The sequence below is a fragment of the Colletotrichum chrysophilum genome (genome assembly GCF_026319265.1).
Source record: "Colletotrichum chrysophilum strain AFK26 chromosome Unknown scaffold_2, whole genome shotgun sequence".
Taxonomy (NCBI): domain Eukaryota; kingdom Fungi; phylum Ascomycota; class Sordariomycetes; order Glomerellales; family Glomerellaceae; genus Colletotrichum; species Colletotrichum chrysophilum.
Genome location: NW_026517289.1, coordinates 806321 through 831470, shown reverse-complemented (window position 1 = coordinate 831470; position 25150 = coordinate 806321). Strand labels below are relative to the sequence as shown.

Sequence of the window (25150 nt, the reverse complement as noted above, 5' to 3'; positions counted from 1 at the left end):
TCTCTCCTAGACCAAACCCAGCGCCGAATGCTCTCCGAAGACGCAGGTCGCAGCAGACCCCGCGAAGAACGATTGAGGCCCAATCGCAGCCGGACCTTCCCAAATCGCCGGTCGGATCTTGGGGTCGGCAGAGGCCGGGTGAGTCGTCCTCTCCAGTGTGCGCGCGGCAAGACAAGGGTGTAGTGGTGGCCACCCACGCTGCCAAACCCAAGGGTCCAGATGGCAGCAGCCAGCAAGGCATTCCACCAATGAAAACCGGACCAAAGCCGTTTGTCACTGACATTAAATTCGGTCAGCACCGCCCAAACATTCGCTGTCCACAGTGCTCTCCTAGCGCTTCCTGCACCGCCCACCTGACGATTCAGGGCGGATGGCAGGGGGAGTGAAGAAAAACCCTTCACCTTGTGGGAGAAGATTTAGGTGGGCAATTGGAAATCAGAAATCGTGAGGCCTTTGGTTGGGCCGTCGCCCTTCAACCGGGTGCAGTAATGCAAGGTCATTGATGGTCATCTTCCCCCTTCTGCAAACCCCTGGTGCACCACCCCTTGGTCTCTCCCCTACAGCACGCTGCGTAATGGGCCCCGTCCATGACATCGCCCTGCCCGTGGGTTTTTATTGTGAGCGCCTGCGTCTTGCGTAAATGGGGGCGGGGAGAGGGTACTGATTGACTGGAATGGTAGAAGGGTGACGTTCCGCTTTCGGACCCCTATTTTGCAACCCCCAAGGTCAGGCACAGCAAAAGGCAGAAAAAAGCACAACGACCCAATAACTTTGTCGCATCCGTAAGCAAGAGATCTGATTAATGAGCTTGGGTTCATCGGAGTGGACAGAACATTTGCTTCTCCCCCGTCTCGCCGTTCTCCGGCCATTCTCCGTAGCAGTCAGTACCTTGCTTCCAACAACTTCTTTTATCAGCCGCCTTTTCCTTTCTCCCCCCTTCAGTGTGTTCCTCCCACGCATCCTGCCTGCCTGCCTGCCTATCCTGCACCTTACGTCTGCAATACCCACTGCCCACTGCAAGACCAGTCCCCGCGGAATCGTCCACTTCACTGGCAACCTACGCAATACCGTGTAACTAGGCCTCCCGATTACGGTGCCCACCCCGCCAACCCCTCACCATTCCACGCTTATCAAGCACCGCAAACTGGACAGTACGCTACACAGTTTTCCTCCGAATTTGCCTTTGACTAATCCCCTCCCAAGAGAAGCCATCCCATCCCATCCCATCCAGTTAATCACCTTCCTCTCTCTCCTCCGTCAACCTCCAGTCGGAAATTTCCACCAGCCTACCCCCAGAGCCTTTCCACCTTCTTCACCATTCATTCAATTAACGCCCCCTGAACCTCCAACAAAAGCTCCAAACCCGCGTGAACAACACACCTCAACATCCCACCGTCACACGCGACCCCTTCTCCTCTCCCGCAGGAAAAAAAAACCAACAACCACAGAAACAATGGCGCCCTCAATCATAACCCTCGACACAACCCCCGACTTCGACTTCACCCCCTCCGCTCTGCCCCCGTCAGCAGCGGCGCCCGCGGCCACCCCCAAGCAACAGCAACGAACCCTCCTCCTCGCGCCCCCCTCCCTCTCCTCCGCGCCCAACAAGCTCTCCGCCGCCCTCGCCTCCCACGACCGCGCCGCCACAGACCTGCAGATGCTCGACCGCCTCTCCGCCCGCCTCGTCGCCCTCCCCGAGTCCGCCTACGACCTCGTCCTCGTCCTCACCGACGCCGACGGCTCCCGCGTCGAGTCCACCCGCCTCCTCTCCGACCGCGCCGTCCTCTCCGCCGTCGCGGAGGCCCTCAAGCCCGCCGCCCGCCTCCGCGCCCAGGACGGCGGCAACCTCGCAAACGACCCCGCCGTCGCCCGTGAGGCCGTCCTCGCCGGTCTTGTGGCGGTTGGTGGTGCTTTCGAGAAGCCCGACTACGACGAGGCGCCGGTTACTCTCTCCTTTGGCAAGAAGAAGACTGCTGCCAACAGCAATGGTGCCGTGTCCCTCAACGGCGGTGCTGTGTCTCTCAACGGAGGAGGCGCCGTCTCGCTTAACAGTAACGGCTCCGTGTCACTGAGCAGCAAACCCTCCACCGCCCCAGCCGTCTCCGCGCCCCCGGGCGTCGGCTTCGTCGACTTCAGCGACGACCTCGACATGGACGACGACGACGACGAGCTGATCGACGAAGACGCCCTCCTCACAGACGCAGACCTCTCTCGCCCCCTCAACATCCGTACGTTTCACCGAACCCAATCCCCAAAAGACCAGCACCATCAAGAAGACGTTTTTGACTAACACCTTTCTCAAACAGCCCCCGAATGCGCCCCCAAGGCCGGAAAACGCCGCCGCGCCTGCAAAGATTGCACCTGCGGCCTCGCAGAGCGTATCGCCGCCGAAGACGCCGCAACTCGCGCCGCCGCCGACGCAGCCCTCGCAGCTGCTGCCGCCGCGCCCGTCAAGCTCGACACGGACGACCTCGCCGAGGTCGACTTCACCGTCCAGGGCAAGGTCGGCTCCTGCGGCAACTGCGCCCTCGGCGACGCCTTCCGCTGCGACGGCTGCCCGTACATCGGCCTGCCCCCCTTCAAGCCCGGCGAGGAGGTGCGCATCCTCAACAACGATATCCAACTGTAATGCGAAGCTTTCTCTCTATCACGAAATTCTGTTTTATTGGGAGTGGCATATCACGGGGAGTTTCAATCATTTTTTTGGCACAAATCGGATCACGCAGAAGCCTCTGGTACATACATACCTTTACAGCAGCTTGTGCATACATGCATTTTCTGGATTGGGGGGAAAGGGAATTCGGCGGGGGGATATCACGGCAGGCGGCAAACGCCAGATTGGGCGCTTCTCATTAGAAAAAAAAATTGTCTTGAGGTGTTTGAGGCGTATGAAAAACACGGGGCAGCGATATATATAGGAGGACACTGAATGGATCAATCACACCGCCACCCACCAGCATGGGGATGGGCAAACGAAGCAAAGGCATTTTGTAGACCGTAACCAAACGATAAAAATAGCATTTCGCTAGAGACAACATTTTGCTCTATACTTGATGATACACATACAACTCCGTCCCGTGCTGAATAAATCCGAGTAGTAGTGGTGGTGGTCGTAGTCGTAGTAGTAGTAATCTGGGGCTCCCTTTTGTTTTTGTGATGCGCTAAACTTCCCATGCATTGATCCAAGGAGCCGTAATAGTAGTTCAACCAACCCGAGCCGTTCATTGCCTTCCCAGGCTGTCCGGTTCTTACCTCGAGCGGCTGCCGTTGGCCGCCCCCGAGGGCTTCTTCTCCTGGGGCTCGTCGTCGCTGTCCCCTCCGACGCTGTACCGATCCTTGTCCATCTCGTGGGTCGGGGTTGTCACATGCAGGTCGTCCAACTCGCTCTCGTCAAAGTCGCCTACCTCCACGTCCCGGCCGCTACGCCTGTCACGGAAACCATCGAGGCCCCGCGTGCCGCCTCTCTGGCTCGTTGCCGGTGGGCCGCCCATGAGACCCTGGTAGCCCCTGCGCTTGCGACGCTCGCGCCAGATGTACCAGCCCCAGACGCTGGCGGCAATGACGACGATGACCAAGACGATCTCGCCTGAGCGGTAGTATGCCTTCCACTTGGCCTCGTCCAGCTTCTTTTGCGTCTCTTCATCGGTGTTGGTGCTGTTGCCGATGCCGCCGACCGATGTGGCGGGGCCAGTCTCACCGTCCAGTCGGGAGTCGGTAGGCGTTCCGCCAACGGAGCTGATGTCGACCTTCATGAAACGGTCAAGCATGTCGCGGGAGCGGCGGGCGTAGTCGAAAGGAACCATGTGGGAGGAGTTGTAGAAGAGGATGTAGGTGAGGTTGCGCGCCTCCTGCCAGAATCCCGCAGGCTCGCCTTCCACAGTCCAATCGCGGCGCGGCGCCCAGTTTCCGGGTGAAATCTCGAATCCCTTTCCGCCGTTCCATTCCATGTCGCCAATCATCTGCTCAGTTCCCATATGGTTGCAAATGAGGTCCTCGGCACCGGAGAAGAGGATGACGGGAACCTCCTTCAAAAGGTCGGGCAAGAAATCTCTCGAAGGCTTCGAGTTCTTGGCTCTAAAGGCAGCGCCAACCGCGCCGTTGCACTCCTTCCAGCCGGTGTTCTTTTGAGGGTTGATGTGGAGAGCGCTGACGACGTCGGCTCTTCTGAGGTAGGGAGTAACGTTGACCAAGTCGGGAGGCCAGTTCATACCGCACGAAGGGTACGTGTCCTTGAGGCGGATGTCGTACATGTTGATGCAGTCGCGCTGGCCCTTGGCGTTCACCTTGGCCGTCTCGGCGAGCAAATCCTGCAAGACAGTTTCGCACTCGGAAAAGTCCACAGTATTCTCGACGGCAAGCGATGTTCGGCAGATGCGCCATTGCTGCTCAAGCTTCAGAGCGACGGGCGAGCCCTTCTCAATGAGCTTCCTCTCGTAGGCATACTTGAGGTAGGCATCGTACTGCTCCTTGGGAGAAATCCAAGCGTTTCCGAGCAGGAGACCCTGCAAGTGCCAGATGGTCTTTGTTCCGGGCTTCTTGTTCCTCTCGAGCATCGCCTTCGCGATGTAAGGAATGTGCTGGCCAGCGTATGATTCACCTGCAATGTAGATCTGTTCTCCGTCAGCTCCGGTCTCTTGGTATGGTCTGGTTTGTTCGGACTTACGTCGTCATGCTCGTACTCGGGGAACATGGCGAACCACTTCTCGAGGAACTTGACAAATTGCTCGGCCATCTCGTCGAGCTCGTGCAGGTATGCGTTGGTGTCGACATAACTGAAACCGGTTCCAACGGGGTTGTCGACGAAGAGCAGGTTCGCGAACTCGTTCCAGGAGCCGTTATTGTAGGTTAGGGTGTCCTTATCCTTGACTCTGTAGGGGCCAATCTCCATCAAGGCACCGTCTTCGGAACTGCAGCCAGGGCCGCCGTTTAGCCAGATGACGGTGCGCTGCCTGTTTGCGATATGCTGGTTCTGGAAGTGCCAGAAGAAGAGGTTTCCGTTGTGCTCGGGGGTGACTTCAACGTGGCTGTGATGGAACGGGCGTCAGCAGGAATAACTTCACCAAGCGGCGAGACGGAGGCGTCGGGGGAAATCATGTGCTTACCCTGCGTGCATCTTGATGAATGGCTCTTTCGGGGCGCCGGGCAAATCGTGAACGAAGTAGTCGGCCTGGCTCTGGGCGAGCACTGGTGCGGTCCATGATGCCAGCGCAAGCACCAGCGCGGACATCATCGGTAGGATAGCCATGGTTGGGGAAGTGTGTCCTCCCCAAGGCTACCTTTTGATGGGGGTATTAGACAGAAAAAGGTTACGAGCGTGACCCGATCTGTGATTGCATGGAGACTCTCTCTTCGCCGATGAACACAAGCAAAAAAAGAAAAAGAAGGATGGTTGAAGTGAAGTCTAGGTGGAGGGAGGGAGGATTCGGATTGTGGAAGGGAGATGGGGAAAAGAAGATGCGATGCGCGAACTTGATTGAATTCCGTCCGGCGCAGCAGCAGCAGCAGCAGTGAGCGGTAGCGGCAGCAGGAGCACGCGGTGGACGGGACATGCAGAAACAGATCTGTAAAGGTGTACTCTAGACTCGTGCAGTCCCGTTGACCACTCATCGGTCGTTGCGCAGCTGTCCGCCGGGCATCCCTGTCGGGTCCAGGTCCTTGGCCAATATTGGCTGGCGCAGCGTGGCACAGACTGGAAGGAGAATTTGGGGGGTTCGCCTCCGTTCACTTGCTGCCCGCCCTGGAGTCGACCGGCGGCGGCGGATAGTAGCGCAGCCGAAAGGTGCCGCAAGGGCGGGGGGCCACTGTGGCACTCTCTAAACAAGGGGCTTACAGGCTGGCTGCTTCACCTCAGACCCAGGGACAGTCGCCTTCAGCAGGTAGGTACTTGCTGGAAGCGACGTGGGGCAGGCCCCAGCTTTTTTTTGGTACGCTGCAGTGGTTCCAGACGGGAGCGATGAGGGTGGACGGGAGATGCCATCCAGGACAGGCTCCAGCATTCGCTTGTTAGCGAACCAGAGGGAGCCCGAGGTTAACTTTACTGCTGCGGCTGTGCGTTGTCGGGCTGCTGGATACACCTTGCGTAAAACACAGGTGCACTCTGGAGTTTCCATCGTTGTGGTTGTTCTTGTCCTGTACGGGTGCTTATGTACGAATAGCAGGCACTATCTCAGACTCGAGAACGCGCAACCACTACTGTAAGTGATAGAGCTGGATAGTAAGACGCCAGCAACTATTTCCAGCCCAGCCCCTAGATACCCCGTGCAATGCTTAGACTGTCGATCGAACCCCCTCATGCCGTTGAGCTTCACAACTGTCAGGTCAGACCGGGAGCTGGCCGGAATGAAATGCTAAGGAGCGTCGGGTTACATGTAGACAGCAGAACGCGCGGAATTCCCATACGGATCGCCGGAACCTGGTTCAGGGTCCGGCTTAGGTAAGGCACCCATCCACCTACGTGCCTACCTTCGCTCCTCCAAATGGGTACGTATCTATGAGATAAGCAAATCTCCAGCTTTTAGACGTGCAACCTGAGACATCAAACGCTGCTGCGTATCTCCCATCCCTTGTACCTGCCCTTCACAGATTATGAATGATGGAACTCTTGGAGAAGAAAGCCAAGACGGACATCTTCCTAATGATACGGGGCCGAAATCACGGTTGATGTTGATCATGTTGCTGCGTCTTTCCTGCCTCTGACCATCAGGTATCAAGACAGCCGTTGCCAAGTAGGATGCGGCATCTTTTCTTGGGTCTTGCAAAGTACCCGTTCCGTGTCTTAGGGCAGCCCAGCAGACCAGCAAGCGCCTACCTAGTGTAGATCTGCTCAATGACTCCAAACAAGCGTTTGACCAACTTTTCAGCCCATCAAACACACAACACCCGCCAGCCCAACGCCCACTGGGTCCCCTTTGACACTATTACGCGGCCTCACGGTACTGCATAGTGTTATTCCCACAACCACACGCTTCACCTCACACTCCTTGCAAAACAGCCACAGTCTGGAACACACACACACACACCTCTCCTCCTAGTCACCCCTCGTCTCCCGCAAACAACCACCCCCGTCCCGTCTCTTCCTGCCTTGCACAACGCAAACATGGGAAAGACGTACATCGTGGAGCACCTCGACCCCGAGCTGGGGCCGTGGTCCGAACTCGAGTACATCGCCATCGCCAAAGAGACCCATGCCGCTGCCGGCACCTTCCTGCTGTCCTCCCTGCCCGCCGCCTTCAAGGCCCCGGAGAAGCTGAGCGAGGTCCCGGCTTTCAAGGCCGAGAACCGGGGCGTCGAGGAGCTGTACGCCCACGACAAGTCCCGTGTGTGCCTGCTCGACCCCGCCGCCGCCAGTGACTTGAGCCCCGAGGATGGTGAAAAATTTGACGCCTTTTTGTTTGGCGGCATCCTGGGTATGGATTCTCCTCACGTCCGACGCTTTATCTAATTTCTGACGTTTCTAATTCTTACACAGGCGATGACCCCCCAAGAGGTAATTCTGATTAAATCCGTTTGTGACATTAGCATCCATTCTGACCCTTGCAGACCGGACCTCCGAATTGAGGAAGAAGGGATTTGAAGGCAGACGGCTCGGACCCACTCAAATGACCACCGACACCGCCGTCCGTGTCACCAGAATCGTTGTCGAGGAGAAGAGTGCGCTCCGCCTACATGCAATACCGTAAATTTCAACCATTCACTGACAACATGCAGCACCACTGGACAAGATTCCCTACGTTACCTACCCCGAGCTCAAGTTCAGCGAGCATGAGAGCACCGAGATGCCCTTCAAGTACGTGACGGACAAGAACGGCGAGCCCATCATGCCCGAGGTAAGAACTCCATTACGGCTCCCAGAAAATGATGATGCTAACCTCCATCCAGGGCATGGTTGATCTCATCCGCAAGGACGCCGACAAGGCCATTGATGACCTCTTCTAATTGACACCAACCCCAAAAGCAATTGACTACGATTTACGAGGAGAAGCTCCGTTTTTAACATCTTTTTCGTGTGAATGCAGCCCAGATCATCAACTTCGATACCGGTTCGTGTTGTCCAAGAACATGCGCGAGAGAATGTGACACCGCCGCAACGCTACGTACAACTAAGTAGGGTCATTTTAACCATAACTCACCCGCTTGTATCGGCATAGGTGCCGAATTCAAGCCGCCATGAACCCCGCATCAGAGATCGGCCGGCTTTTGACTTTCAGATAGGCGGTTGTCGATGTTTTTACACGTTGAACTTCATCATTCATCCCGTCCTCTCGGAAGTTGGCAATACCCGGTTAGAATTGATCCAGTCTGTTCTTCATTGCACTCCGGGAACGCTCCCGCGGGAACAATCCCGATCAAGTTCGCCGCAGCCACCACTGTTCATACCATGTCTCCAACGAAGGAACCATCCCATTCCCTCTTATCATCATCGACTTGCCTTTCCGGGAACCCATACCCCATCGATCTCCAACTCACATCCCTGCAACCCCAGAAAGCTCCCTCATCATCAAAGTGCCAAGCACTCGCTCTCTCTCAACCTCCATCTCATCTCGTGCACTCCCAACCTCTCATCGCTCCATGTTTGACCTCACACTCAAACCCTCCGCACAATGTCCAACCCTCAATTCACGTTCCGCCAAACAACCTTCACCTACCCGTCTCTCCTCCTGACCCGCCGCAACACAGTCTCCCGCACGACCCTCCACACCCAGCTCGCCCAGCTCCGCGCAAACGGCCAATACGACGCCTTCAAGCTCAAATGGCACCCCATCTACGACGATAACTCCCGCTGGCCCGCGCCCCTCCACCTCTTCTGGGACAGCGACGTCGCCAAATGGATTGAGGGCGCCTGCTACTTCCTCGCCGATGAGTACGACGCCCGCATCGACGCCGCCGTCCGCGAGCTCGTCGCCATGATCCGCGCCGCCCAGCACGACGATGGCTACCTCAACATCCACTTCTCCGTCGTCGCCCCGGGCCAGCGCTGGACCAACATCCGCGACATGCATGAAATGTCGGTCTTCCCGAGAGTCGCCTGAAGCTAACACACGCCCTGACTTATATAACAAAATCAGGTACAACGCTGGACACCTCATCGAAGCAGCCCTCGCGCACCAGCAGTACTACCGCAACGACCTCCTCATAGAGCCTCTCGCAAAGTACATCGCCCACATCCGCGCCCGCTTCGGGCCCGGCGCCGGCCAGACGCGCGCGTACCCGGGCCACCCCGAGATCGAGCTCGCCCTGCTGCGCTTCCATTCTGCCACCGGCAGCCGCGACGCCTACGACCTCGCGCGCTTCTTCCTTGAGGAGCGCGGCAACCCGCGCGGCCAGGACGGGCAGCACTTTTACGACTGGGAGGCCGCGGTGCGCCGCGACGACGAGCCGCGCTGGAAGCGCCCCAACTCGTGGCCCATGGACCGCTCCTTCTGGTACTGCCAGGCCCACGCGCCCATCCTGCAGCAGGACACCGTCGAGGGCCACGCCGTGCGCGCCATGTACCTCCTCACCGCCGCCGCGGACCTGCTGAACCTCTCCCAAGGGGCCTCCCCGGGGACGCCGCAGGAGCTGGCCGAGGCCGACGCATGGCTCGCCGCGCTGCGCCGTCTGTGGGCGAACATGGTCGACCGCAAGATGTACCTCACGGGCGGGATCGGGGCGGTCGCGCAGTGGGAGGGGTTCGGGATCGACTACTTCCTCCCGCAGGGCGCGGACGAGGGCGGCGGGTACGCCGAGACGTGCGCGAGCGTCGGGGTGATGATGCTCGCGGAGCGGCTGCTGCACGCGGACCCGGTGCTGGACGGCCGCTACGGCGACGTGATGGAGCTGTGCCTGTACAACAACGTCATGACGGCCATGAGCGCCGACGGGAAAGCCTTCACGTACGAGAACGCGCTAGCCAGCTGCGACACCGCGCGCAGCGAGCGCGAGGACTGGTTCGTGTGCGCGTGCTGCCCGCCGAACGTCACGCGGCTGTTTGGGAGCCTGGGCGGGTACCTGTGGGACTACGGGGAGGGGTTCGTGAATGTTCACCTGTACACGAGCGCGGCGGTCGAGTTCGAGGTGGAGGGGGGGAAGCGGAAGGTGAGGTTCGAGCAGAGGTCGAACTGGCCGTGGGAGGGCAAGGTGGGGTTCCGGCTCGACGGCGCCGAGGGGGTGGACATGACGGTGCGGTTGAGGATTCCGGCGTGGGCCAAGGGGGACTTCATGCTTCTTCCCGCGCCCAAGGTTGGCCAGTCCAAGGTGGAAAGGGGGTACCTCCACCTGGGCCCGGCGTACATGGCCGAGAACCCGGCCTTTGCGATTGTGATTTACGGGTTCGAGCCGCGGTACATTGCGCCGCATCCGTACACGAACCAGCGGACGTTGTCCCTTGCGCGCGGGCCGATTGTGTACTGCGTCGAGGATGCAGATAATGAGTGGGAGGAGAACCACTTCAAGGACGTTGGCATCAAGCGCGGCAGTGCGATTGAGGAGATTTGGAGAGTTGACAAGATTAGGGGGGAAGAATACTTTGCGCTGAAGACGACCGGTTGGGTACGTACGCCTGAAGTGGTGATGAGTGGAGAGGAGGGAGAGAAGAGGGACCTTGTGTTTGTGCCGTTCTATTTCAGGTCGAATAGGGGTGGCAAGGGGCAGATGAGGGTTGGTTTGAGAAATGATGGGAGATGAATATGATATCCATGGTACACGCTGGAGACCGAAGTGAAAGATGAATTTGGTATGGTAGCTTTCTAGGGACTCTTTACGTAGATATTCATGTCTGATGAGATGCCATATAGACCTATCAAACAATTGTCGAGTCTGCCCACCACCTCCCCCCAATTTGAGATTCTGACAACCACGACGTTGCAAGTACATTTGCTCAATCAAGTTGGAGACCACTTCCATCTTGGAAGCCGTTCTTGCGTTTCACCCGGTCGCCCTATGTTGATAACACGTTTATTCTGATGACCCTGTGCATCTCACTGGTCTGCCATAAACAAGATCCCAATATCTGAGCCTCTACCTCGCAATCCCAAACTCCAGCAAGTCGGAAAGAACCCCAAAAGGCAACCAACCCATCTACCGCTTCAAGGCCATCTGTACCCTCGTCTTACACTCATAACACAAACTCGCCTGGTTAACCCTCACAATCGCCGCCTCGTTCGCAACCAGCGCCGCCAGCCGCGCCTGGAACGCAATCGACATCATCACCACAAACTCCCCCGGCAGCTGCGCCGCGAGCCTCTTCCACGTCGCCGGCGCGCAGTTGGCCACAAACAAATCCCTCATCCGCTCCACCAGCCCCTCGACCGCGTCATCCTCTCCACTGCCGCTTCCCCTCCGCGGCAGCGCCTCGAGCGCGACGTACCCGTTGGCGAGGTTAACCACCCACCACTCGGCGCAGCGCGGGTCCGCAAGCTTCACAGCCGCGACGTCGAGCGTCTCGCGGATGGCCGTCTCGACCTTGCCGCGCAGCAGGTCGTCGAAAAGGCGGTCCGTCAGCGCCCACATGTCGACGAGCTCGGGCAGGTCGTGCGGCGTGTGCATGTCGCACGGCTTGATGCTGAAGGGGGACACCTCGTAGACGGTGCCCTCGGCGTCGGCGGCGCGGCGCTTGACGCGCGCGGCCGTCAGGCGCGTGAAGTAGCACAGCTTGACGTAGGTGCCGAGGGTGAGGGGCGGCACGTCGTCGAGGTCGATGGTGTTGGAGACGGACTCGGCGAAGGGCCCGTCGAGGCAGCGCTGGAAGTACTTTGAGGACTCGACGAGGAGGGACTTGTGGATGGCGAAGGACTGCGTTGCGGTCTTGAGCCAGATGATGGTCTGGGGTTGTCTGTGCGATTGGTCAGTTGTTGTTGATGTGATGAGGGGTCTCAGGTTTCCGAGGTGGTTCTGGGAATCAAGAGTACTTGCTCATAGATGTGTATTCAATATGAGAGAGTGTCTCGGGATTCTGGGAAAGCAGGATTATGTCCACATAGACCGCAAGCCATTGCCTCATAGTGATATTTGAATAACAAAAACGGACAACGAAGTAGCACGGGGAATTCGATATGCGCCGCAATCGAGCGAGTCTTCACAAAATGCAACAATGGCTTACTTCAAAAGACTTCCCATGCCATCAAGCTCATCTGGCCTGGGGGCTGATCGGTCGAGGATGCCAGCCATAGTGTATGGATTGAAAGGCGTCGGTCTATCAGCTATGTGTACACAAGAACACATGAGAGTATCAGTAGGTTCAAAATGCAGTACGGAACGATCGTTAGAGTCAAACTGCGTTCTTGCTAGGTGACCATGATGCCTCGCGGCACAACCCCGCGCAACAGAGTGAGGCGGAAGTCTGTCAGCCTTCGTCTGAAGTCGTTGTCGTCCTTAGTCATGTGAGATCACCATTCGAAAACTCATAGAGACTAAACGGCATTTAATGTTGGCTCTGCTAGCTCGGTCTGATATGCAATTAGCTGTTCAGATGATTAGCACACGAGGTCCAATGCACTTTCTGTCGGTATACGATATGTGTTTGCTGAACGTTGAGCCGCCCGGTCGTTCCTTTGTTCCGCAAGTGGCTCAGCTGCATCTCAGGAATGCTCAACTTCACCGTGAGTGCAACGTTAGACCAGTCTGATCATTGCCCAGGATGGACTGGCAGCCAATAGGGGAAAAGAAAGAGGTAACTAGCAATCCAGACACGCCGGCAGAATATTGCGTGTCACTCAATTGCAATTCGTCAACTTGGACGCAAATGAGGTTGCGTGAAACTCAATTGACGACAAGACATGGGACGATGCAAAACCCAAAAAAACACAGTCACAGCCGCCGGCAATCAACCGCAACTTCGAAGCCATTAAAAAAGCCACATTGGGCAAAAGAATCAGCTCTCCCCTTCCAGAATCGAACTAGAGACCTTTCGATGACAATGTAACCATTACAGTCGAACGTGATGAACCAACTACACCAAGGGGAGTAACGGGGCTGAGCCCCGCTTGGTGAATTGAAAGGAGTGTCGTAAATGCACACTAAGACCGCTTCCACCCACAGCCCACTCGACCGTCAAGCTGGCGGAGGCCACCCACAACGCCCGTCTTTCGGGGCTCTTCGTATTATATTGTGTTCTTCTTCCTAGTCAAAAGAGCAGCGAAATCTTCAATACCTCTTCACAAAAGTGCTTTATCACTTTGAACTGATGTTTATGCAGAGTGCCACTTGAGCGTTGCCACACCTAGGCATGCAGGTTGTTCTTTGCACCGTCATTCCAGCTCCTCCATCATCATCGCCCGTCCTTGCCATCAAAAATTATTGTCCCCTGTGGGTTGTTTGGGCGATATCAGGTTCAGCTATAGGCGGGTTCTATCTGGGCCAGAAATTGGTGCAGAACCAGCTTAGTTACCTGCACTCTGTCGATCCGTAGATGGATCATGTGTGGTATGGGATGGCTCTGCCTCCAATACACGTCGCATACCTTGTCACTGCATGGGCTTCCATGATGTTTCCTTAAGGAAGAGTTCTCCTTTGATATTGTACTACAAGTGCCTAATCCCTGACAAGACATTCTCTTCTAAGCTGTACTTTTTTGATCTCCCTCGCGCTTCGTCCAATCCTCCACTGTAGGGCGCACCTCGCATACGCGCCCTACCCAAACCAGCAGACGAAGCTGGTGGCATGATAAACAGAATGATAAAAAATGCAGTTTCCCAACGCCGAGCCCCAAAAGAGCAATGCTATGCCTTACCTTCTTCGCTAATGAGCCCGCAGTCTCTTCATCTAGTATAACCCGAACAACAGAAAGTCCAAAGGGGAATAAATCGAAAGAAAAAACGCTCGGCTCATTCCGTCGTCTCCTTCATGCGATCTTGATCAACGCTTATTTGGCGTTGGCTGACTTATGAGACTCCAAGGCAGCAGCGAGCCCCTTTGCCATGTCTTCGGTCTTGACCTGGACCATCCAGGTCTCGAGGCCAGTGCCATTTTCGTTAGAAGTGGTCAGCTTGACGTACTTCTTCTCCGCCTTGTACGTCTCGCTGGGCAGGACCGTTCTGTTGAGCACAACGTGGCCACGAGGCTCGGCTCGGAGAAGCATTCGCACGGCGCCGGTGGTCTTGTGCTTGAGGAGACGGAATGGGCCGATGCCCTTCGTGGACCAAGGGCTCTTGTTCTTCGGCTGGTCATCCCCGTCATCCTCCTCAGACCCAGCAGGGACAAACTTCATGACCTTGGCGCGCACCTCATGCGCGACCGTCTCATCCTCCTCGCCGGGACCACCCTCGGTGAGCTTGATCTGCTCGTGAGGCTTGCCATCCGCATCGTCGCCCTCACCATTGGCAGCCGCCTTCTCAGCCTCCGCCGCAGGCTCGGGCGTACCGGTCGCGGGCGTCGTAGCGAGGCTAGAGGCACCTCCGAAGTTGAAGGGTGAGTTGGTCCCGGTAGTTGAAGCACCAGCAGGAGGCTGCAGGCCTCCGAACATGCCGGAAGGCTGCGCAGGCTTAGCACCAAAGAGGTTGCTAGTGGGGGCAGAGTTGGACGCTCCGAACAGAGGCTTCTGGCCGGCAGGGGCGGAAGTTCCAGCACCGTTGGATGCGCCAAACGTGAATGAGGCGGATGCAGACGGAGCCGGAGCGGGGTTGCTTGCGCCGTTGTTCGCACCAAAGGTGAAAGATGCAGACGCGCTTGGAGCAGCAGGGGCTGCAGGCTGCGACGAAGCACCTCCAAATTGGAAAGGAGAGCTGCTCGCCGGAGCAGCAGAAGATGAACCACCGCCACCGAACTGGAAGGGAGTAGATCCGCTGGAGGGCGCAGAAGATCCACCTCCAAAGTTGAAGGATGTAGGCGCAGAGTTGGAGTCACCGTTGGAAGCAAAGGGGTTGTTGAACGACTGACCACCGCCACCGGCGCTGAACGTGAAAGACGAACCGCCTCCAGACCCGAAGCTTGGAGCAGCGTTTCCGTTGGTCTGAGGCTCGGAAGAACCACCGAACAAGTTGGAGGAAGGGGCGCTCTGGGACGCGCCAAAGGTGAAAGAGGAGGTGGAGGGAGCTGGCGCGTTGAATTGCTTCTTCGCCGGAGGGCCATCCTGCTTCATGGGACTACCACCAAACATGGGTTGATCGGCCTCTGGCTTTTGCGAACCGAAGAGAGGGTTAGACTCGGCAGGCTTGCTGCCACCGAAGCTGAAGATGGGAGCTGCTGAGGCGGCTGGGGCCGGCTCAGGTGCCTTGGGAGTAGCAGGCTCCTGAGGCTTTGCGCCAAAGAGGCTGGAAGTGCTTGAGGCAGGCGCCTGACCACCGAAGAGAGTGCTGGATTGGAACGGACTGGCGGTTCCAGAGGTACTCGCTCCGAACAGGGGCTTGACCGGTTCAGCAGCGGGAGTAGATTCCTGGGGCTTGCCGCCGCCGAACAGTGTGGCCGACTGCATGACAGGCTTCTCCTGAGAGCCGAACAAGTTGGAAGCCGGAGCCGCAGGCTTGGCCTCCTCTGCTTTGGGAGCGGAAGCGCCGAACGAGAAGGTCGGGGCAGTGGGCTTTGGAGCTTCATCCTTCTTGGGCTCTTCCGTAGTCTTCGGCTGGAAACCGGCAGAAAACCCGGCAAAGGGAGACTTGGCAGGAGGCTTTGAGCTGTTCTCCTTGTCAGACTCGGCATCGTCGGGGGCAGAACGCTTGCTCGACTTGGGCTGCTCCTCGGCCGGCTTATCCTGCTTCGGCGCGCCGAATAAGTTGGAGGCGGGCGCAGCGGGCTTGGCACCGAAGATGGAGCTCGATGTTCCGTTAGTAGAAGCCCCAAAGAGGCTGCTGCCGGCGGTAGGAGCGGGGCCAGCACCGAACTTGATCGGGCTGTCGGGCTTCCAGGTGGCATCGATGGGGGCCGGCGCGGGCTCCTTGGCTGCGGGCTCAGCAGAGTCCGCGCGGACAGGCTGACCGTCATTTCCCTTGGTAACGCGGTCGAACAGGCTCTTCGGCGTGGTCTCTCTTGCGTCGGAAGAGGTGCTAGAGGGAGCCGTAGCAGCGCCGCTGGAGAAGAGTGGCTTCTTCGCAGCAAAGAGGCTAGAAGTGGGCTGGGCCAACGGCGTCTCGGCGTCACCACTAGCGGCCACGCTGGGCTCGTAGCTCTGCTGGCCGGCTTCTTGAGTCTCCGCCTCTTCCTCCTCGGAATCGGTCTCACTCTCACCGTCGGCCTCCACACCGCTGTTCTTCGCGGAACTGTTGTCCGAGAGGTAGCCAAAGATGTTTCCGCCTTGGGGCGGCTTGAGACTCTCAAAGACCGACTTTGTGGGTCCACCATTGGCGCCCTGGGAGGCAGCGGCGAAAGGGTTAGGCTTAGGCTCGGGAGCCTTGGGGGTTGCCTTCGGTGTTGAGGCAGGCCCCTGGTTGTTGGCGATACGCTCGAACATGCTCTTGGTGTTGGAGGAGGGAGTCGAAGTCGACTTTTGCAACTTGGAGGGCTGGTTCTCGTCTGCCTCGTCAGTTACGGTAGCCTTCCTCTTGTTCTTGGGTGCAGGCGTGGCAACGGGCTCTTCCTCCTCTCGGTCAAAGGCACGTCGCTTGTTGTTCTTGTTGGGCGATGCCGTGGACAGTGCCGTGTCCTTGGGGGTAAGTTGCTCCTCGGCCTTGCGCTTGGAGCGAGTAGTCTGCCTGGACGGGCTGGCATCGGCGGCGGCGTCCTCCTCAGGCTCAGGCAAATTGTGAGCGGCTCTCCACTTCTTCAGAACCTCATCGGAGGGCTTGACGTTCTTGAACTCGTACAGGCCATATCTGAGCATGATCAGGCTCCGGCTCTTCTCGAACTCCTTTGCGAAGTTCATGATGTTGAGCTTCCAGTCCTTCTTGGCAAAAATCTCGTTGGCCGCATATTTGAGACGACGAAGATCCAGAACGCAAAAGAGTTGGCGTCGCTGCAAGTCGTCGTATTCGGCAGGAACCAGATGGCTAAGGTACTGATCCGCGTACACGGTGCCCTTTGCCTCGAGCTCGGGAGGGATATCTCGCGCAAGAGCCTCGCCGGTGAGCTCGGGAGGGGGGGAGGGAATGCGCATGTGGAACAGCTCGGCGGAGTTCGACTTGGAAGCGAGGCCTCGAGGGGTGGCCTGGGCAATGTTCTCGCGATAAACCTTCTGTGAAGCCGGAGTGGCGCCGGGCGCGAAAACCTTCTTCATGGCGCTCGCAGGCAGGCTGGGAGCGAAAGGGGCAGCGGCCGGGCTCGCGGTAATGGAGGACGAACGGAAGAGGTTTGAAGCAGTAGAGATGGTGCTTGTGTTGAGGTTGCTGGAGGGCAAGGGATCGCGGTTCAAGACCTTCTGGGAAGGCGCAGTCTGAGGAGTGCCGAGTCGCTTGTTCGGGTTCAGAGGCGAAGCTTGGTAGCTACGGTTTGCGAACTTGAGCGACGGGCGGGCCCGCGGGGTGCTATTTCTGTGGTCCATAATGATGAACAGTGACGGGGGATTCGGAGGGAGGATTATAATTAGTTGTTGGTGATGAGGAAGACGCCGGTCGGGTTGGCGTCGTTGAGAGAGTCGCGTCTCGGTTCACGCAGGATGCGCCAACAAAGCGACGAGAGAGAAATGGAAAGCTGGCGCGACGACGAGAAGCGACGTCGAATGGAGGGTATGAGGTTGGGAAAAGAAGCCGAAATGCAATGAGAGATTCGACAGCAACGGGAGACAATGACGCAGCGATCAGAAAGCTGACCCTGGATGGCGCATCGAAGACGGCCTTGATGTCTGGCTGAAGAGACGACGGAAGATTTTGGTGGTGTTTTTTGGTGTGGCACGTCCGAATGACGGGTGACGGGACGGGGCCAGCAGCAGCAGTGAAAAAAGCAGGCCACAGGGGGTGCAAGCACAACCGGGAAGGGACGTGGTTCCACTTTTCTGCCGTCACCAACCTCAGTGTTAAGGCAACCGCTTTTCAATTGGCTGCGATGGGTGAGACAGGCACCGGACGCGACTGGTTGATTTTCGGCGCTTCGATTTTTTTTCGTACGGCGACTCTGCGACTGCCCAAAGCTTCCCCCAGCCAAATGGAAGGTCCCCGTCCGTTGCTGAGGACAGGGCTCCGGGTTGCCTAGGGCAAGTACGTACCGACTAGGGTCACGTTCAACCAGCCAGTGAGAGTCCAGTCGCGTCTCATCTGCCCACCCATTGTCCAGTGTCCAGCGTTCCGGTCCATTATGTAAGTAAAAGTACGTACACTTTTCGCCAGCAACAGCTCCGGAGGGTCAGTTGGTCCGCGCTTCCTCTTTCAGCTCCAGCTCCTGGCCGTGTCGTGTGCTTAGTCAACACCTCCTTTGATGAGTCCAGAGCTGCAGTGCAACACACTCGCAAGTCAGCTGCACTCCTGACTCTGTTGCATGTGCCTCGATAACGTCGGAGCCGTACTGGCGAATGCGACTGCACCACTGAAACCAGGGGAAACGCGCCGCGGCCGCTTTCACGAGTCCTGCCTCTCCAACTCGATTCCCCTGAGCTTCCAGCCAGGCCTCCATGGAATCATGCTTCCGCATTTAGCGTCCAGGTCAAAAGGCCTTCTTCCATCATGTCATTTGGTAGTGGATGTCTGTCAGGTTTTAAGGAGTCGGCAGCCGGCGTATCCAAGTCGGCGTCGTCGATTCTCCGGACGATATGGTGCCTGAGTCGGACCGGTAATAATCGGGAATTCTTTCAACCCATCTCCTCCCCCGTCCCCAAAGCCGGTACCAACGGAAGCACGTGTCAGTCGACGTGCACTCGCCGTGCTCGACGGATACCGGCTGAACATGGGGGACCGCATTCCTGGGATTGGGTTCTCCACGGTTTCGGTAGTCAGCTTTTTCAATTACGCAGCTAACATCGGAGACTAAATATTCAAAGTTTCCGAGAGCTTGTCTGGATTGAAAGATTTCTCATAATCTCATTTCCTACGAGCACCTGCTATGGCGCATATCCGGATCTAGCTCCAGTCTCCTAGTCCAACATGTAGGTTATGGTACAGGGTATTACCGACAACACACGACATCCCCATTGTGATTCTTTACAACTTGGCCTTGGACTGGGCCTTCTTCAGGATGGGCTCCATCCTCGTGGCCTTCATGACGTCGCCCTTGATCTTGAGCTTGCCAGACATGAACAGTTTCTGGGCGTTCGCCTTGCCCTGGACCAGGTTGCCAAAGTCGGAGTCGGACAGAGACAGGGTGACTAGACCGGGCGTGTTAGTAACGACCTGGATAGAAAAGACGGGCTGGAGACATACCGGTAGGCTTCTCGCCAACGCCCTTTCCAACGGCACCCTTGTCCTTGAGGTCGATGTGCCAGCTGTCGGTCTCGCCGGCAGAGTTCTTGAGGGTGAAGGCAAAGATGGCCTTGCCCTGGCTGACGGCCTCCTTGCGGTCGGCCTCGCTCGAGTTCAGCGCATCGTTGATGGCGTCGAAGGCGGCGGAGGAGGGGAACTTGTCTGTGAGGAAGAAATGCGGTCAGCAACAGCAACGAGATGAGTTCATGGTTCGAGTTCGCATACCGTTAGCGAGACCCATTTTGGATGTATGTGGATAGTGAATGCTTGAGAGTGTGTTTGAATTGGTTGAAAATAACAGTACGAGATATGTTGACAGATCGCGAAAGATTACCGAAACGCGGGGGATGGCCGGATAGTTTAAATACTGAAAGCTGGTAACGGTAAGCCGTGCGTCGGAGGTTGGGGGAGCGCTGCGGACGGAGGAGGAATAGTTGCCAGAGATGACGCTCAGTGTCGCATGTGAACCTCGGCGATTTAGCACGGCGTCATGTGCGCGCGCGCCGCCGCCCCCAGAAAGGTCCCCACAATTTAGCAAAGCATCCAGCAGCAGCACCCCAGCAGCCATGGAACAGTGACGATCAATGGGGCCGACAAGTTCACTCCACCTGGATCCGGCTTGGGCCGCCACGCGCTGCGCCGTACATACGGACCGTACAGAATGCCTTACTTGCTGGTGTGGCATTCGACAGCGGGCTCAGGGACTGGATGGCGGCCATGTCGAGCACAGGCAGGACAGTGAGCAGGTATTGCTGCCAGAAACGCGGCGCAACCGTCAACTTGCAGCGTTGCAAGGTACCTACGTACACCGTACACATCTACCTCCCCTTTCTGGATTCTGGAAAGCTTCTCCGGATTTCGGTAACGAATCGGAGGCAGGAGCAGCAAGGAAAAGAGGACCTATTCTGCACAGGCAACCGCAGCAGTCCTCCGCAATTGCTTCATTCTCCAGTTTCCATGACTCCATTTCCGAACCTGGAGAAGCCACCTCTTGGTGCTGGTACGGATAACGAAAATGCATTGAGGTCATGGATCTGGACCCTCTCCATCACATCCTTTCAAGCCACAGAGAATGCCTTCCAGGCCCTTCGTCTACGTCCGCCTCCAAGCTAAGTTGTTTCGCAAACACCGAGGCATCAAAGAAACACGAGGCAACGAAGACACTACCCAATCCGTCTTTGACAAGTCGATGCACAGCCAGAGACAACACTGCCCTGCTAATCAAGCTGTCCTGCTCCGAAACAGACTTCCGACGGCGGCCAATCGAACGACTCACTTCCCACGTGCGCCCGATTCATGCTTTCGCGCGTGTTTACGCCACGATCTTGATCGCCATGTATTTTGATCGATGCCTGCCAAACATCCAACCACGCAGCAGATCTCGGCTTCCAACCCCAACATGAAATTTGACAGCAGCCGAGGGGAGGCGAAAGTGAGGCTAGATGGAGGGATATCCAGACTCGCAAAACCCAATTGGGAAGCTGCGACGAGAACGAGTCCGAGTGCGGTAATGCATCACAAACACTCAAGACAAAGACAACAAAGGGACCTCGGCAGAAGCGTCAAAGAAATCTTGACCTTGACATGAGTTCACTGACGTTCCATTCTGACAGTTCGTCCGACTCCAACTTTGGGACTCTACAACCACAAACGACCGACCTGGCACGGCCACTACTCTCTGGTTTCCTGCGCCCCCAAGACATGCAACCCCTGTCTGAAGTTCAGGACGAGCGTCTGCCTCGACTGCAGATCCGTTGTGACGACGCACAGCCAGCCGCGGCTCCTCAAGCGCCAGTATCTCGAAGGTACGCAGCGAGCACGCCGCCCCAAGACCCGGGGTTGTCGCTAGCTACGACCTGCCAGACCTCACCGCCAGTCTTGTCGTACAAGAGGTTCGTGCTGCTCTTGGAGCTCAACCCGAACCAGTACGTCTGCTTGGCCCCATCTGCAAAGGCCTGGTTCGTCATGCAGTTGCCTCCTGTGTTTTCACATTGCGCATTCTGCCACTGGTTATCGTTCATCTTGTTGAAAAACACCCACAATGCCGAACCATGGATGACCACCTTCGAGCTCCCCGTCATGTAATGACCCCACGCCCGGAAACATCGGTCGTTGTTGGCCTGTCCTTGAGCCGCACAGTTGCGAAAGTCCGGATCGCCATAGGCCGATTTGACGCTGTTCATTTGGGTTAGCACCCGTGCTGGTCTCAGACGAAACACCAAACGGGACGACTGGGGGTTGGGGAACTTACGACCACGGGGACGGCGCCCGCTGGGGCGTTCCCTCGCCCTGCCAATAAGGTGCCTCGGTTTGCTGGAGGCTGATGTACACGTTCTGGGCGTTGTGGAGGTTGTATTGATACAAGACGCAATGCTCGAAACTGGTTCCCACCAGCCACGTGGGTTTGGTGCTCTCAATGAGTGCGCCTCTGCCGACGGCGATGTTCTGCGCCGCACCACCGTCCAAGGAGTGGTCTGCCACCCAGCCCCAGACATTCTCCAGGTACGCAGAAGCCGTCGAGGTCACATGCATCAGGGCAAAGGCGGCCTTGCAGGAGGCGGGGTCGGAGCCACCACAGTTGGTGTTGGTGAGCGAGTGCTTGGTGCCGCCAACGCGAAAGACGCTACTCCAGATACCAACGTCCCCAGGCCTTGTTCCAGCCATATTAATCTGAACCAAAGTGGCGCCCTGGAGTACATCGGCCGCCTCGACGGTAATATCGCTGATTTGCGCAATGCCAACGTCTCCCGAGTTGCCAACCTTGAGGATGGGCTGAGGGTCGTCAGGGTTCCAGAAACGCGAGCCGTTGCCGTTGAATATGCTCAGCGTCTCGCCGACCAGTCTCGTTCCAGGAGGGACGTAGATCGTCTGCTGGGTGAGGTAAATGCCCTGTGGGACAAAGATGATCTTGCAGTTCTTGTACTTCTGGAGGATCGCGTTGATATTGGGTCCATCATCATGAGAGTTGTCGCCGTAAACTGGCAGCGAGGGATCACCCTTCAAACTGATGAACTGATCCAGAGCATACTTCTCATACTGAGGCAGCGGCGCGGTGAAGTACTTTTCACTGGACAAGAGAGCACTCGGTCTGTCGATCGGGTATGTGGTGCCCTTTTGTAAGTTGTTCGAATTGACGTACCCCATGACCCAAGTCTGACCAGACGGAACAGAACCCGAACGGAGCGTTGAGCCATCATCGCTAGACTTGACAGCCGTGGCGCCGGTGACCTGGAAGTTGTCGATGATGAGCGAGTTCTCGCCATAGCCAGTGCTCTTTTGGTTCACACCTGCGTTGCAGGCCTGAACGCTTGAGTCGACCAGCGAGACGGTGCCGGCTGTCGCCTGGCCCATGTCGATGCCAAAATTGCAGTTCATGAAGGTCGACCCTTGAACAACGGCCACGAAGATGCTGCTGACCGAGATGCCGACGTTGCAGCCATTGAAACTCAGGTTTTTGAACTGGTACTGCTGACCGTTCACCCTGATACCGATGGCGCCTCCCTCGAATTGCTGCCGTCTTGTCAACAGAGTTTTAAGGACAGGCTTTGAGCGGGCAGAAACTCACACTGTCGCTGATCAGGATGCCAGAACCGCCGGCGTTCATGGTGATGCCAATGTGGCTCGAGTAGTTTGGCATGCGGATCTTCACGTTGGTAAGAGAGCAGCCCTGCGAAACTGACCAGTCCAGCCCGACGGCCTGGACGCCCGTCCCGATCTCGTTTGTGTCGATGACGATGTTGCGAACAGCCATGTAGAAGTTTTTCGTCGCCGATCCGTCGCCTTGATGAGAGTCGTAGCCGTTGATGACGGGCGATGTATCCAGCGCCGAGTCGGCGATGAGCGTTGGCGGGTTGACTGCATCGCCGATGAGGTACGTCGTGACGAGCATCTGGATCGATTTCTTGATACGGTACTTTCCCGGTGGGATATACACGTACGCCGGACGAGTTGTCACGGTGTTTCCAGTACGGCTCCAAGCTGTATTTGGTCAGTATATCCCAGGGCAGGTGAGAGCAGTGAGCAGACACACCTTCAATAGCCCAACTGAAAGCATCAGAAGAATCTTGGACGCCGGTATTGTCGGCACCATACTGCACTACCGTCCGGTAGTATTGAAACGTCGAGTCCGTACTTGTCGGTGCTGTGCCGTTGTGGCCGATGGCCGCGCGCCACCACGTTTGCGGGCTTGTCTCCACGGGCCCGGAGCAGCTCTGCCGGGTCTCGAGACTGCCGGGCGCGTGCGGTTGAGCGGCGACGGCCCCGATCCCAAGGATCGCAAGGAGTGGAGAAAGCAGCTTCATGGCGTGTCCCAATCTTCGTTCGAAAGAAGGAAATGAAGACTGACTCCCTGGAGGCCTTGCGACTCTAGATCTTTACACATTTTTGGAGCGGATCTCGACAGCTATTTATAAGTCCTATCATGAAGCAAACCCTTCATTTCCGCTCATCGTCATTACCCAAGTGCTTCGTACTTGTATGGCTGGTCTAGCCAGCTGCGAAACCTAGCTAGCCTTAGCACCATCTCCTACCCCCTGTTCCGAATATTGGCATTTCCTGCATGTGTCTGAATAATCGCCATCCCGCTTCGACAGATGACCCAGGGCAGATCGCGGCCCGTGGCTCCACACCCAAAGGCTTGGATGTCTTTGAAAGCTGATGTGAGATTTGTAAAATTGCACCCTTTCTCACTTTTCGTGTTACCAGGCGCGTCCGTCCCCGTGTCTAGCTCGCTGCGATAGCCAATTTGCGCGTAAAGTTCTTGGGGAGGTTTGCGGGCATCGGCCGTGAGACATTTCTTATTTGCGAGGCGCGAGACCGCGTCGCGTGGGTTTAGGCAGACGGCAAACCGGGGTGCTTAGCTGCGGTTGCGGGGACTTGGCTTGCCTTAGGGTGCTTAGCTGCTTGACGTCGGTTGATCCGCACCTCCCTAGTTCGGCAAGGGCTCGGATTCAATAAAGGCTATTTTGATTGAATGGGGTGTGAGTGTGAGTGCGAGTGAGAGTTTTCTGTTTTTCTTCTCTTGTCGCCATCGTGAGAACTCGGGGGGTGGGTTCTGATGGGGCGTTGGAGATCTGAACATGCAGCTTGGGCGCCGGGCAGGGGTTGTGGTCACCGGGGTTGAAAGCGGTCAAGCTTTAGATTTCTGATATCCAACTCTGAGATGGATGGATGTTTGCGGGCATGTTTGGACCTATTATGGCGAGCAGACATTGTTCAAGGAAAGCTTTGCGGTTCCGTAATCCCGACCGAGGATGCGCCGTCCCGGCTGCTGGCTGAATATTGCCGGCCCCACTTCGGCGTCCTTGGATCCTCCAACCCTACGTATTCCCGACCATCTTCGTTATTGGGAACGTTTTTGTACCCAGTATCGGTCAATGGTATTTGATCCGTAGACTGCTGAGATGGCTTATCATCGCCTTTTCGGACTACCTTGTAGTGGCTGTCTATTCGGTTCCCGACCCCTTCTTTGACACCGACTGCAGAGGTTAGCATCGCCAGAATCGACCACCTGTGTATGAGTGACACTTACATATGTTGAGATAAAAGTACTTGAATACTACTGGCGCCCACAGCAGAACTGCGACGATCTGCCCAAAGGTCCACTTGTCCTTCTTGCGCAACGTGCCTCCTACTTTATCAAGGATGATGTATGTCGTCCCAAACAGAAGATACGCCAAAAAGCAATTCATGAAAAACCAGAGAAGACTCCAAAATATCGATGCGGTCTTGAACATCCACTTCAAAACTCGAGATTTTTCTCGCCAGGATTCCACTCGTTGGGCCACCCAGTCGTGCAGAGGACGGATTCGTGCGATCTGGTCCAAAGACATGAAGCTTATGCCAACCAACACTGTGGTGAAGTAGAACGTCGAGTACCCTGCCATCGCATCTGTTTGGAACCCTTCACTACTATAGGTCCC

General features: G+C 56.9%; 8 protein-coding genes and 1 non-coding gene across 9 annotated transcripts; 3 read left to right on the top strand and 6 right to left on the bottom strand.

Moving 5' to 3' along the window:
* Positions 1–1453: 1453 nt before the first annotated feature.
* On the top strand, positions 1454–2629 carry DRE2 (electron carrier; the record flags this gene model as incomplete). Its single annotated transcript, XM_053173550.1, has 2 exons — positions 1454–2228; positions 2307–2629. 2 exons carry the CDS (start codon positions 1454–1456, stop codon positions 2627–2629), a joined length of 1098 nt encoding a protein of 365 aa, XP_053042598.1.
* Positions 2630–3248: 619 nt separating this feature from the next.
* On the bottom strand, positions 3249–5245 carry KEX1 (Cell death protease; the record flags this gene model as incomplete). The annotated part of the gene is made up of 3 exons (XM_053173549.1): positions 3249–4610; positions 4664–5024; positions 5103–5245. 3 exons carry the CDS (start codon positions 5243–5245, stop codon positions 3249–3251), a joined length of 1866 nt encoding a protein of 621 aa, XP_053042597.1.
* Positions 5246–7096: 1851 nt separating this feature from the next.
* COL26b_000582 (uncharacterized protein) lies at positions 7097–7935 on the top strand (the record flags this gene model as incomplete). The annotated part of the gene is made up of 4 exons (XM_053173548.1): positions 7097–7406; positions 7540–7650; positions 7708–7826; positions 7879–7935. The coding sequence occupies 4 exons, from the start codon at positions 7097–7099 to the stop codon at positions 7933–7935; spliced, it is 597 nt and encodes a 198-aa protein (XP_053042596.1).
* Positions 7936–8600: 665 nt separating this feature from the next.
* On the top strand, positions 8601–10613 carry COL26b_000581 (uncharacterized protein; the record flags this gene model as incomplete). Its single annotated transcript, XM_053173547.1, has 3 exons — positions 8601–9004; positions 9066–10527; positions 10605–10613. 3 exons carry the CDS (start codon positions 8601–8603, stop codon positions 10611–10613), a joined length of 1875 nt encoding a protein of 624 aa, XP_053042595.1.
* Positions 10614–11055: 442 nt separating this feature from the next.
* Positions 11056–12144, bottom strand: COL26b_000580 (uncharacterized protein; the record flags this gene model as incomplete). Its single annotated transcript, XM_053173546.1, has 2 exons — positions 11056–11809; positions 12077–12144. The coding sequence occupies 2 exons, from the start codon at positions 12142–12144 to the stop codon at positions 11056–11058; spliced, it is 822 nt and encodes a 273-aa protein (XP_053042594.1).
* A 708-nt stretch (positions 12145–12852) lies between these two features.
* COL26b_000579 lies at positions 12853–12940 on the bottom strand. Its single transcript has one exon. It is a non-coding gene; the product is annotated as a tRNA-Tyr (tRNA).
* Positions 12941–13837: 897 nt separating this feature from the next.
* On the bottom strand, positions 13838–17383 carry COL26b_000578 (uncharacterized protein; the record flags this gene model as incomplete). The annotated part of the gene is made up of 1 exon (XM_053173545.1): positions 13838–17383. One exon carries the CDS (start codon positions 17381–17383, stop codon positions 13838–13840), a length of 3546 nt encoding a protein of 1181 aa, XP_053042593.1.
* A 1588-nt stretch (positions 17384–18971) lies between these two features.
* COL26b_000577 (uncharacterized protein) lies at positions 18972–19470 on the bottom strand (the record flags this gene model as incomplete). Its single annotated transcript, XM_053173544.1, has 3 exons — positions 18972–19135; positions 19191–19391; positions 19455–19470. The coding sequence occupies 3 exons, from the start codon at positions 19468–19470 to the stop codon at positions 18972–18974; spliced, it is 381 nt and encodes a 126-aa protein (XP_053042592.1).
* A 1543-nt stretch (positions 19471–21013) lies between these two features.
* COL26b_000576 (uncharacterized protein) lies at positions 21014–23530 on the bottom strand (the record flags this gene model as incomplete). The annotated part of the gene is made up of 4 exons (XM_053173543.1): positions 21014–21404; positions 21481–22739; positions 22795–23207; positions 23260–23530. The coding sequence occupies 4 exons, from the start codon at positions 23528–23530 to the stop codon at positions 21014–21016; spliced, it is 2334 nt and encodes a 777-aa protein (XP_053042591.1).
* Between the last annotated feature and the right edge of the window lie 1620 nt (positions 23531–25150).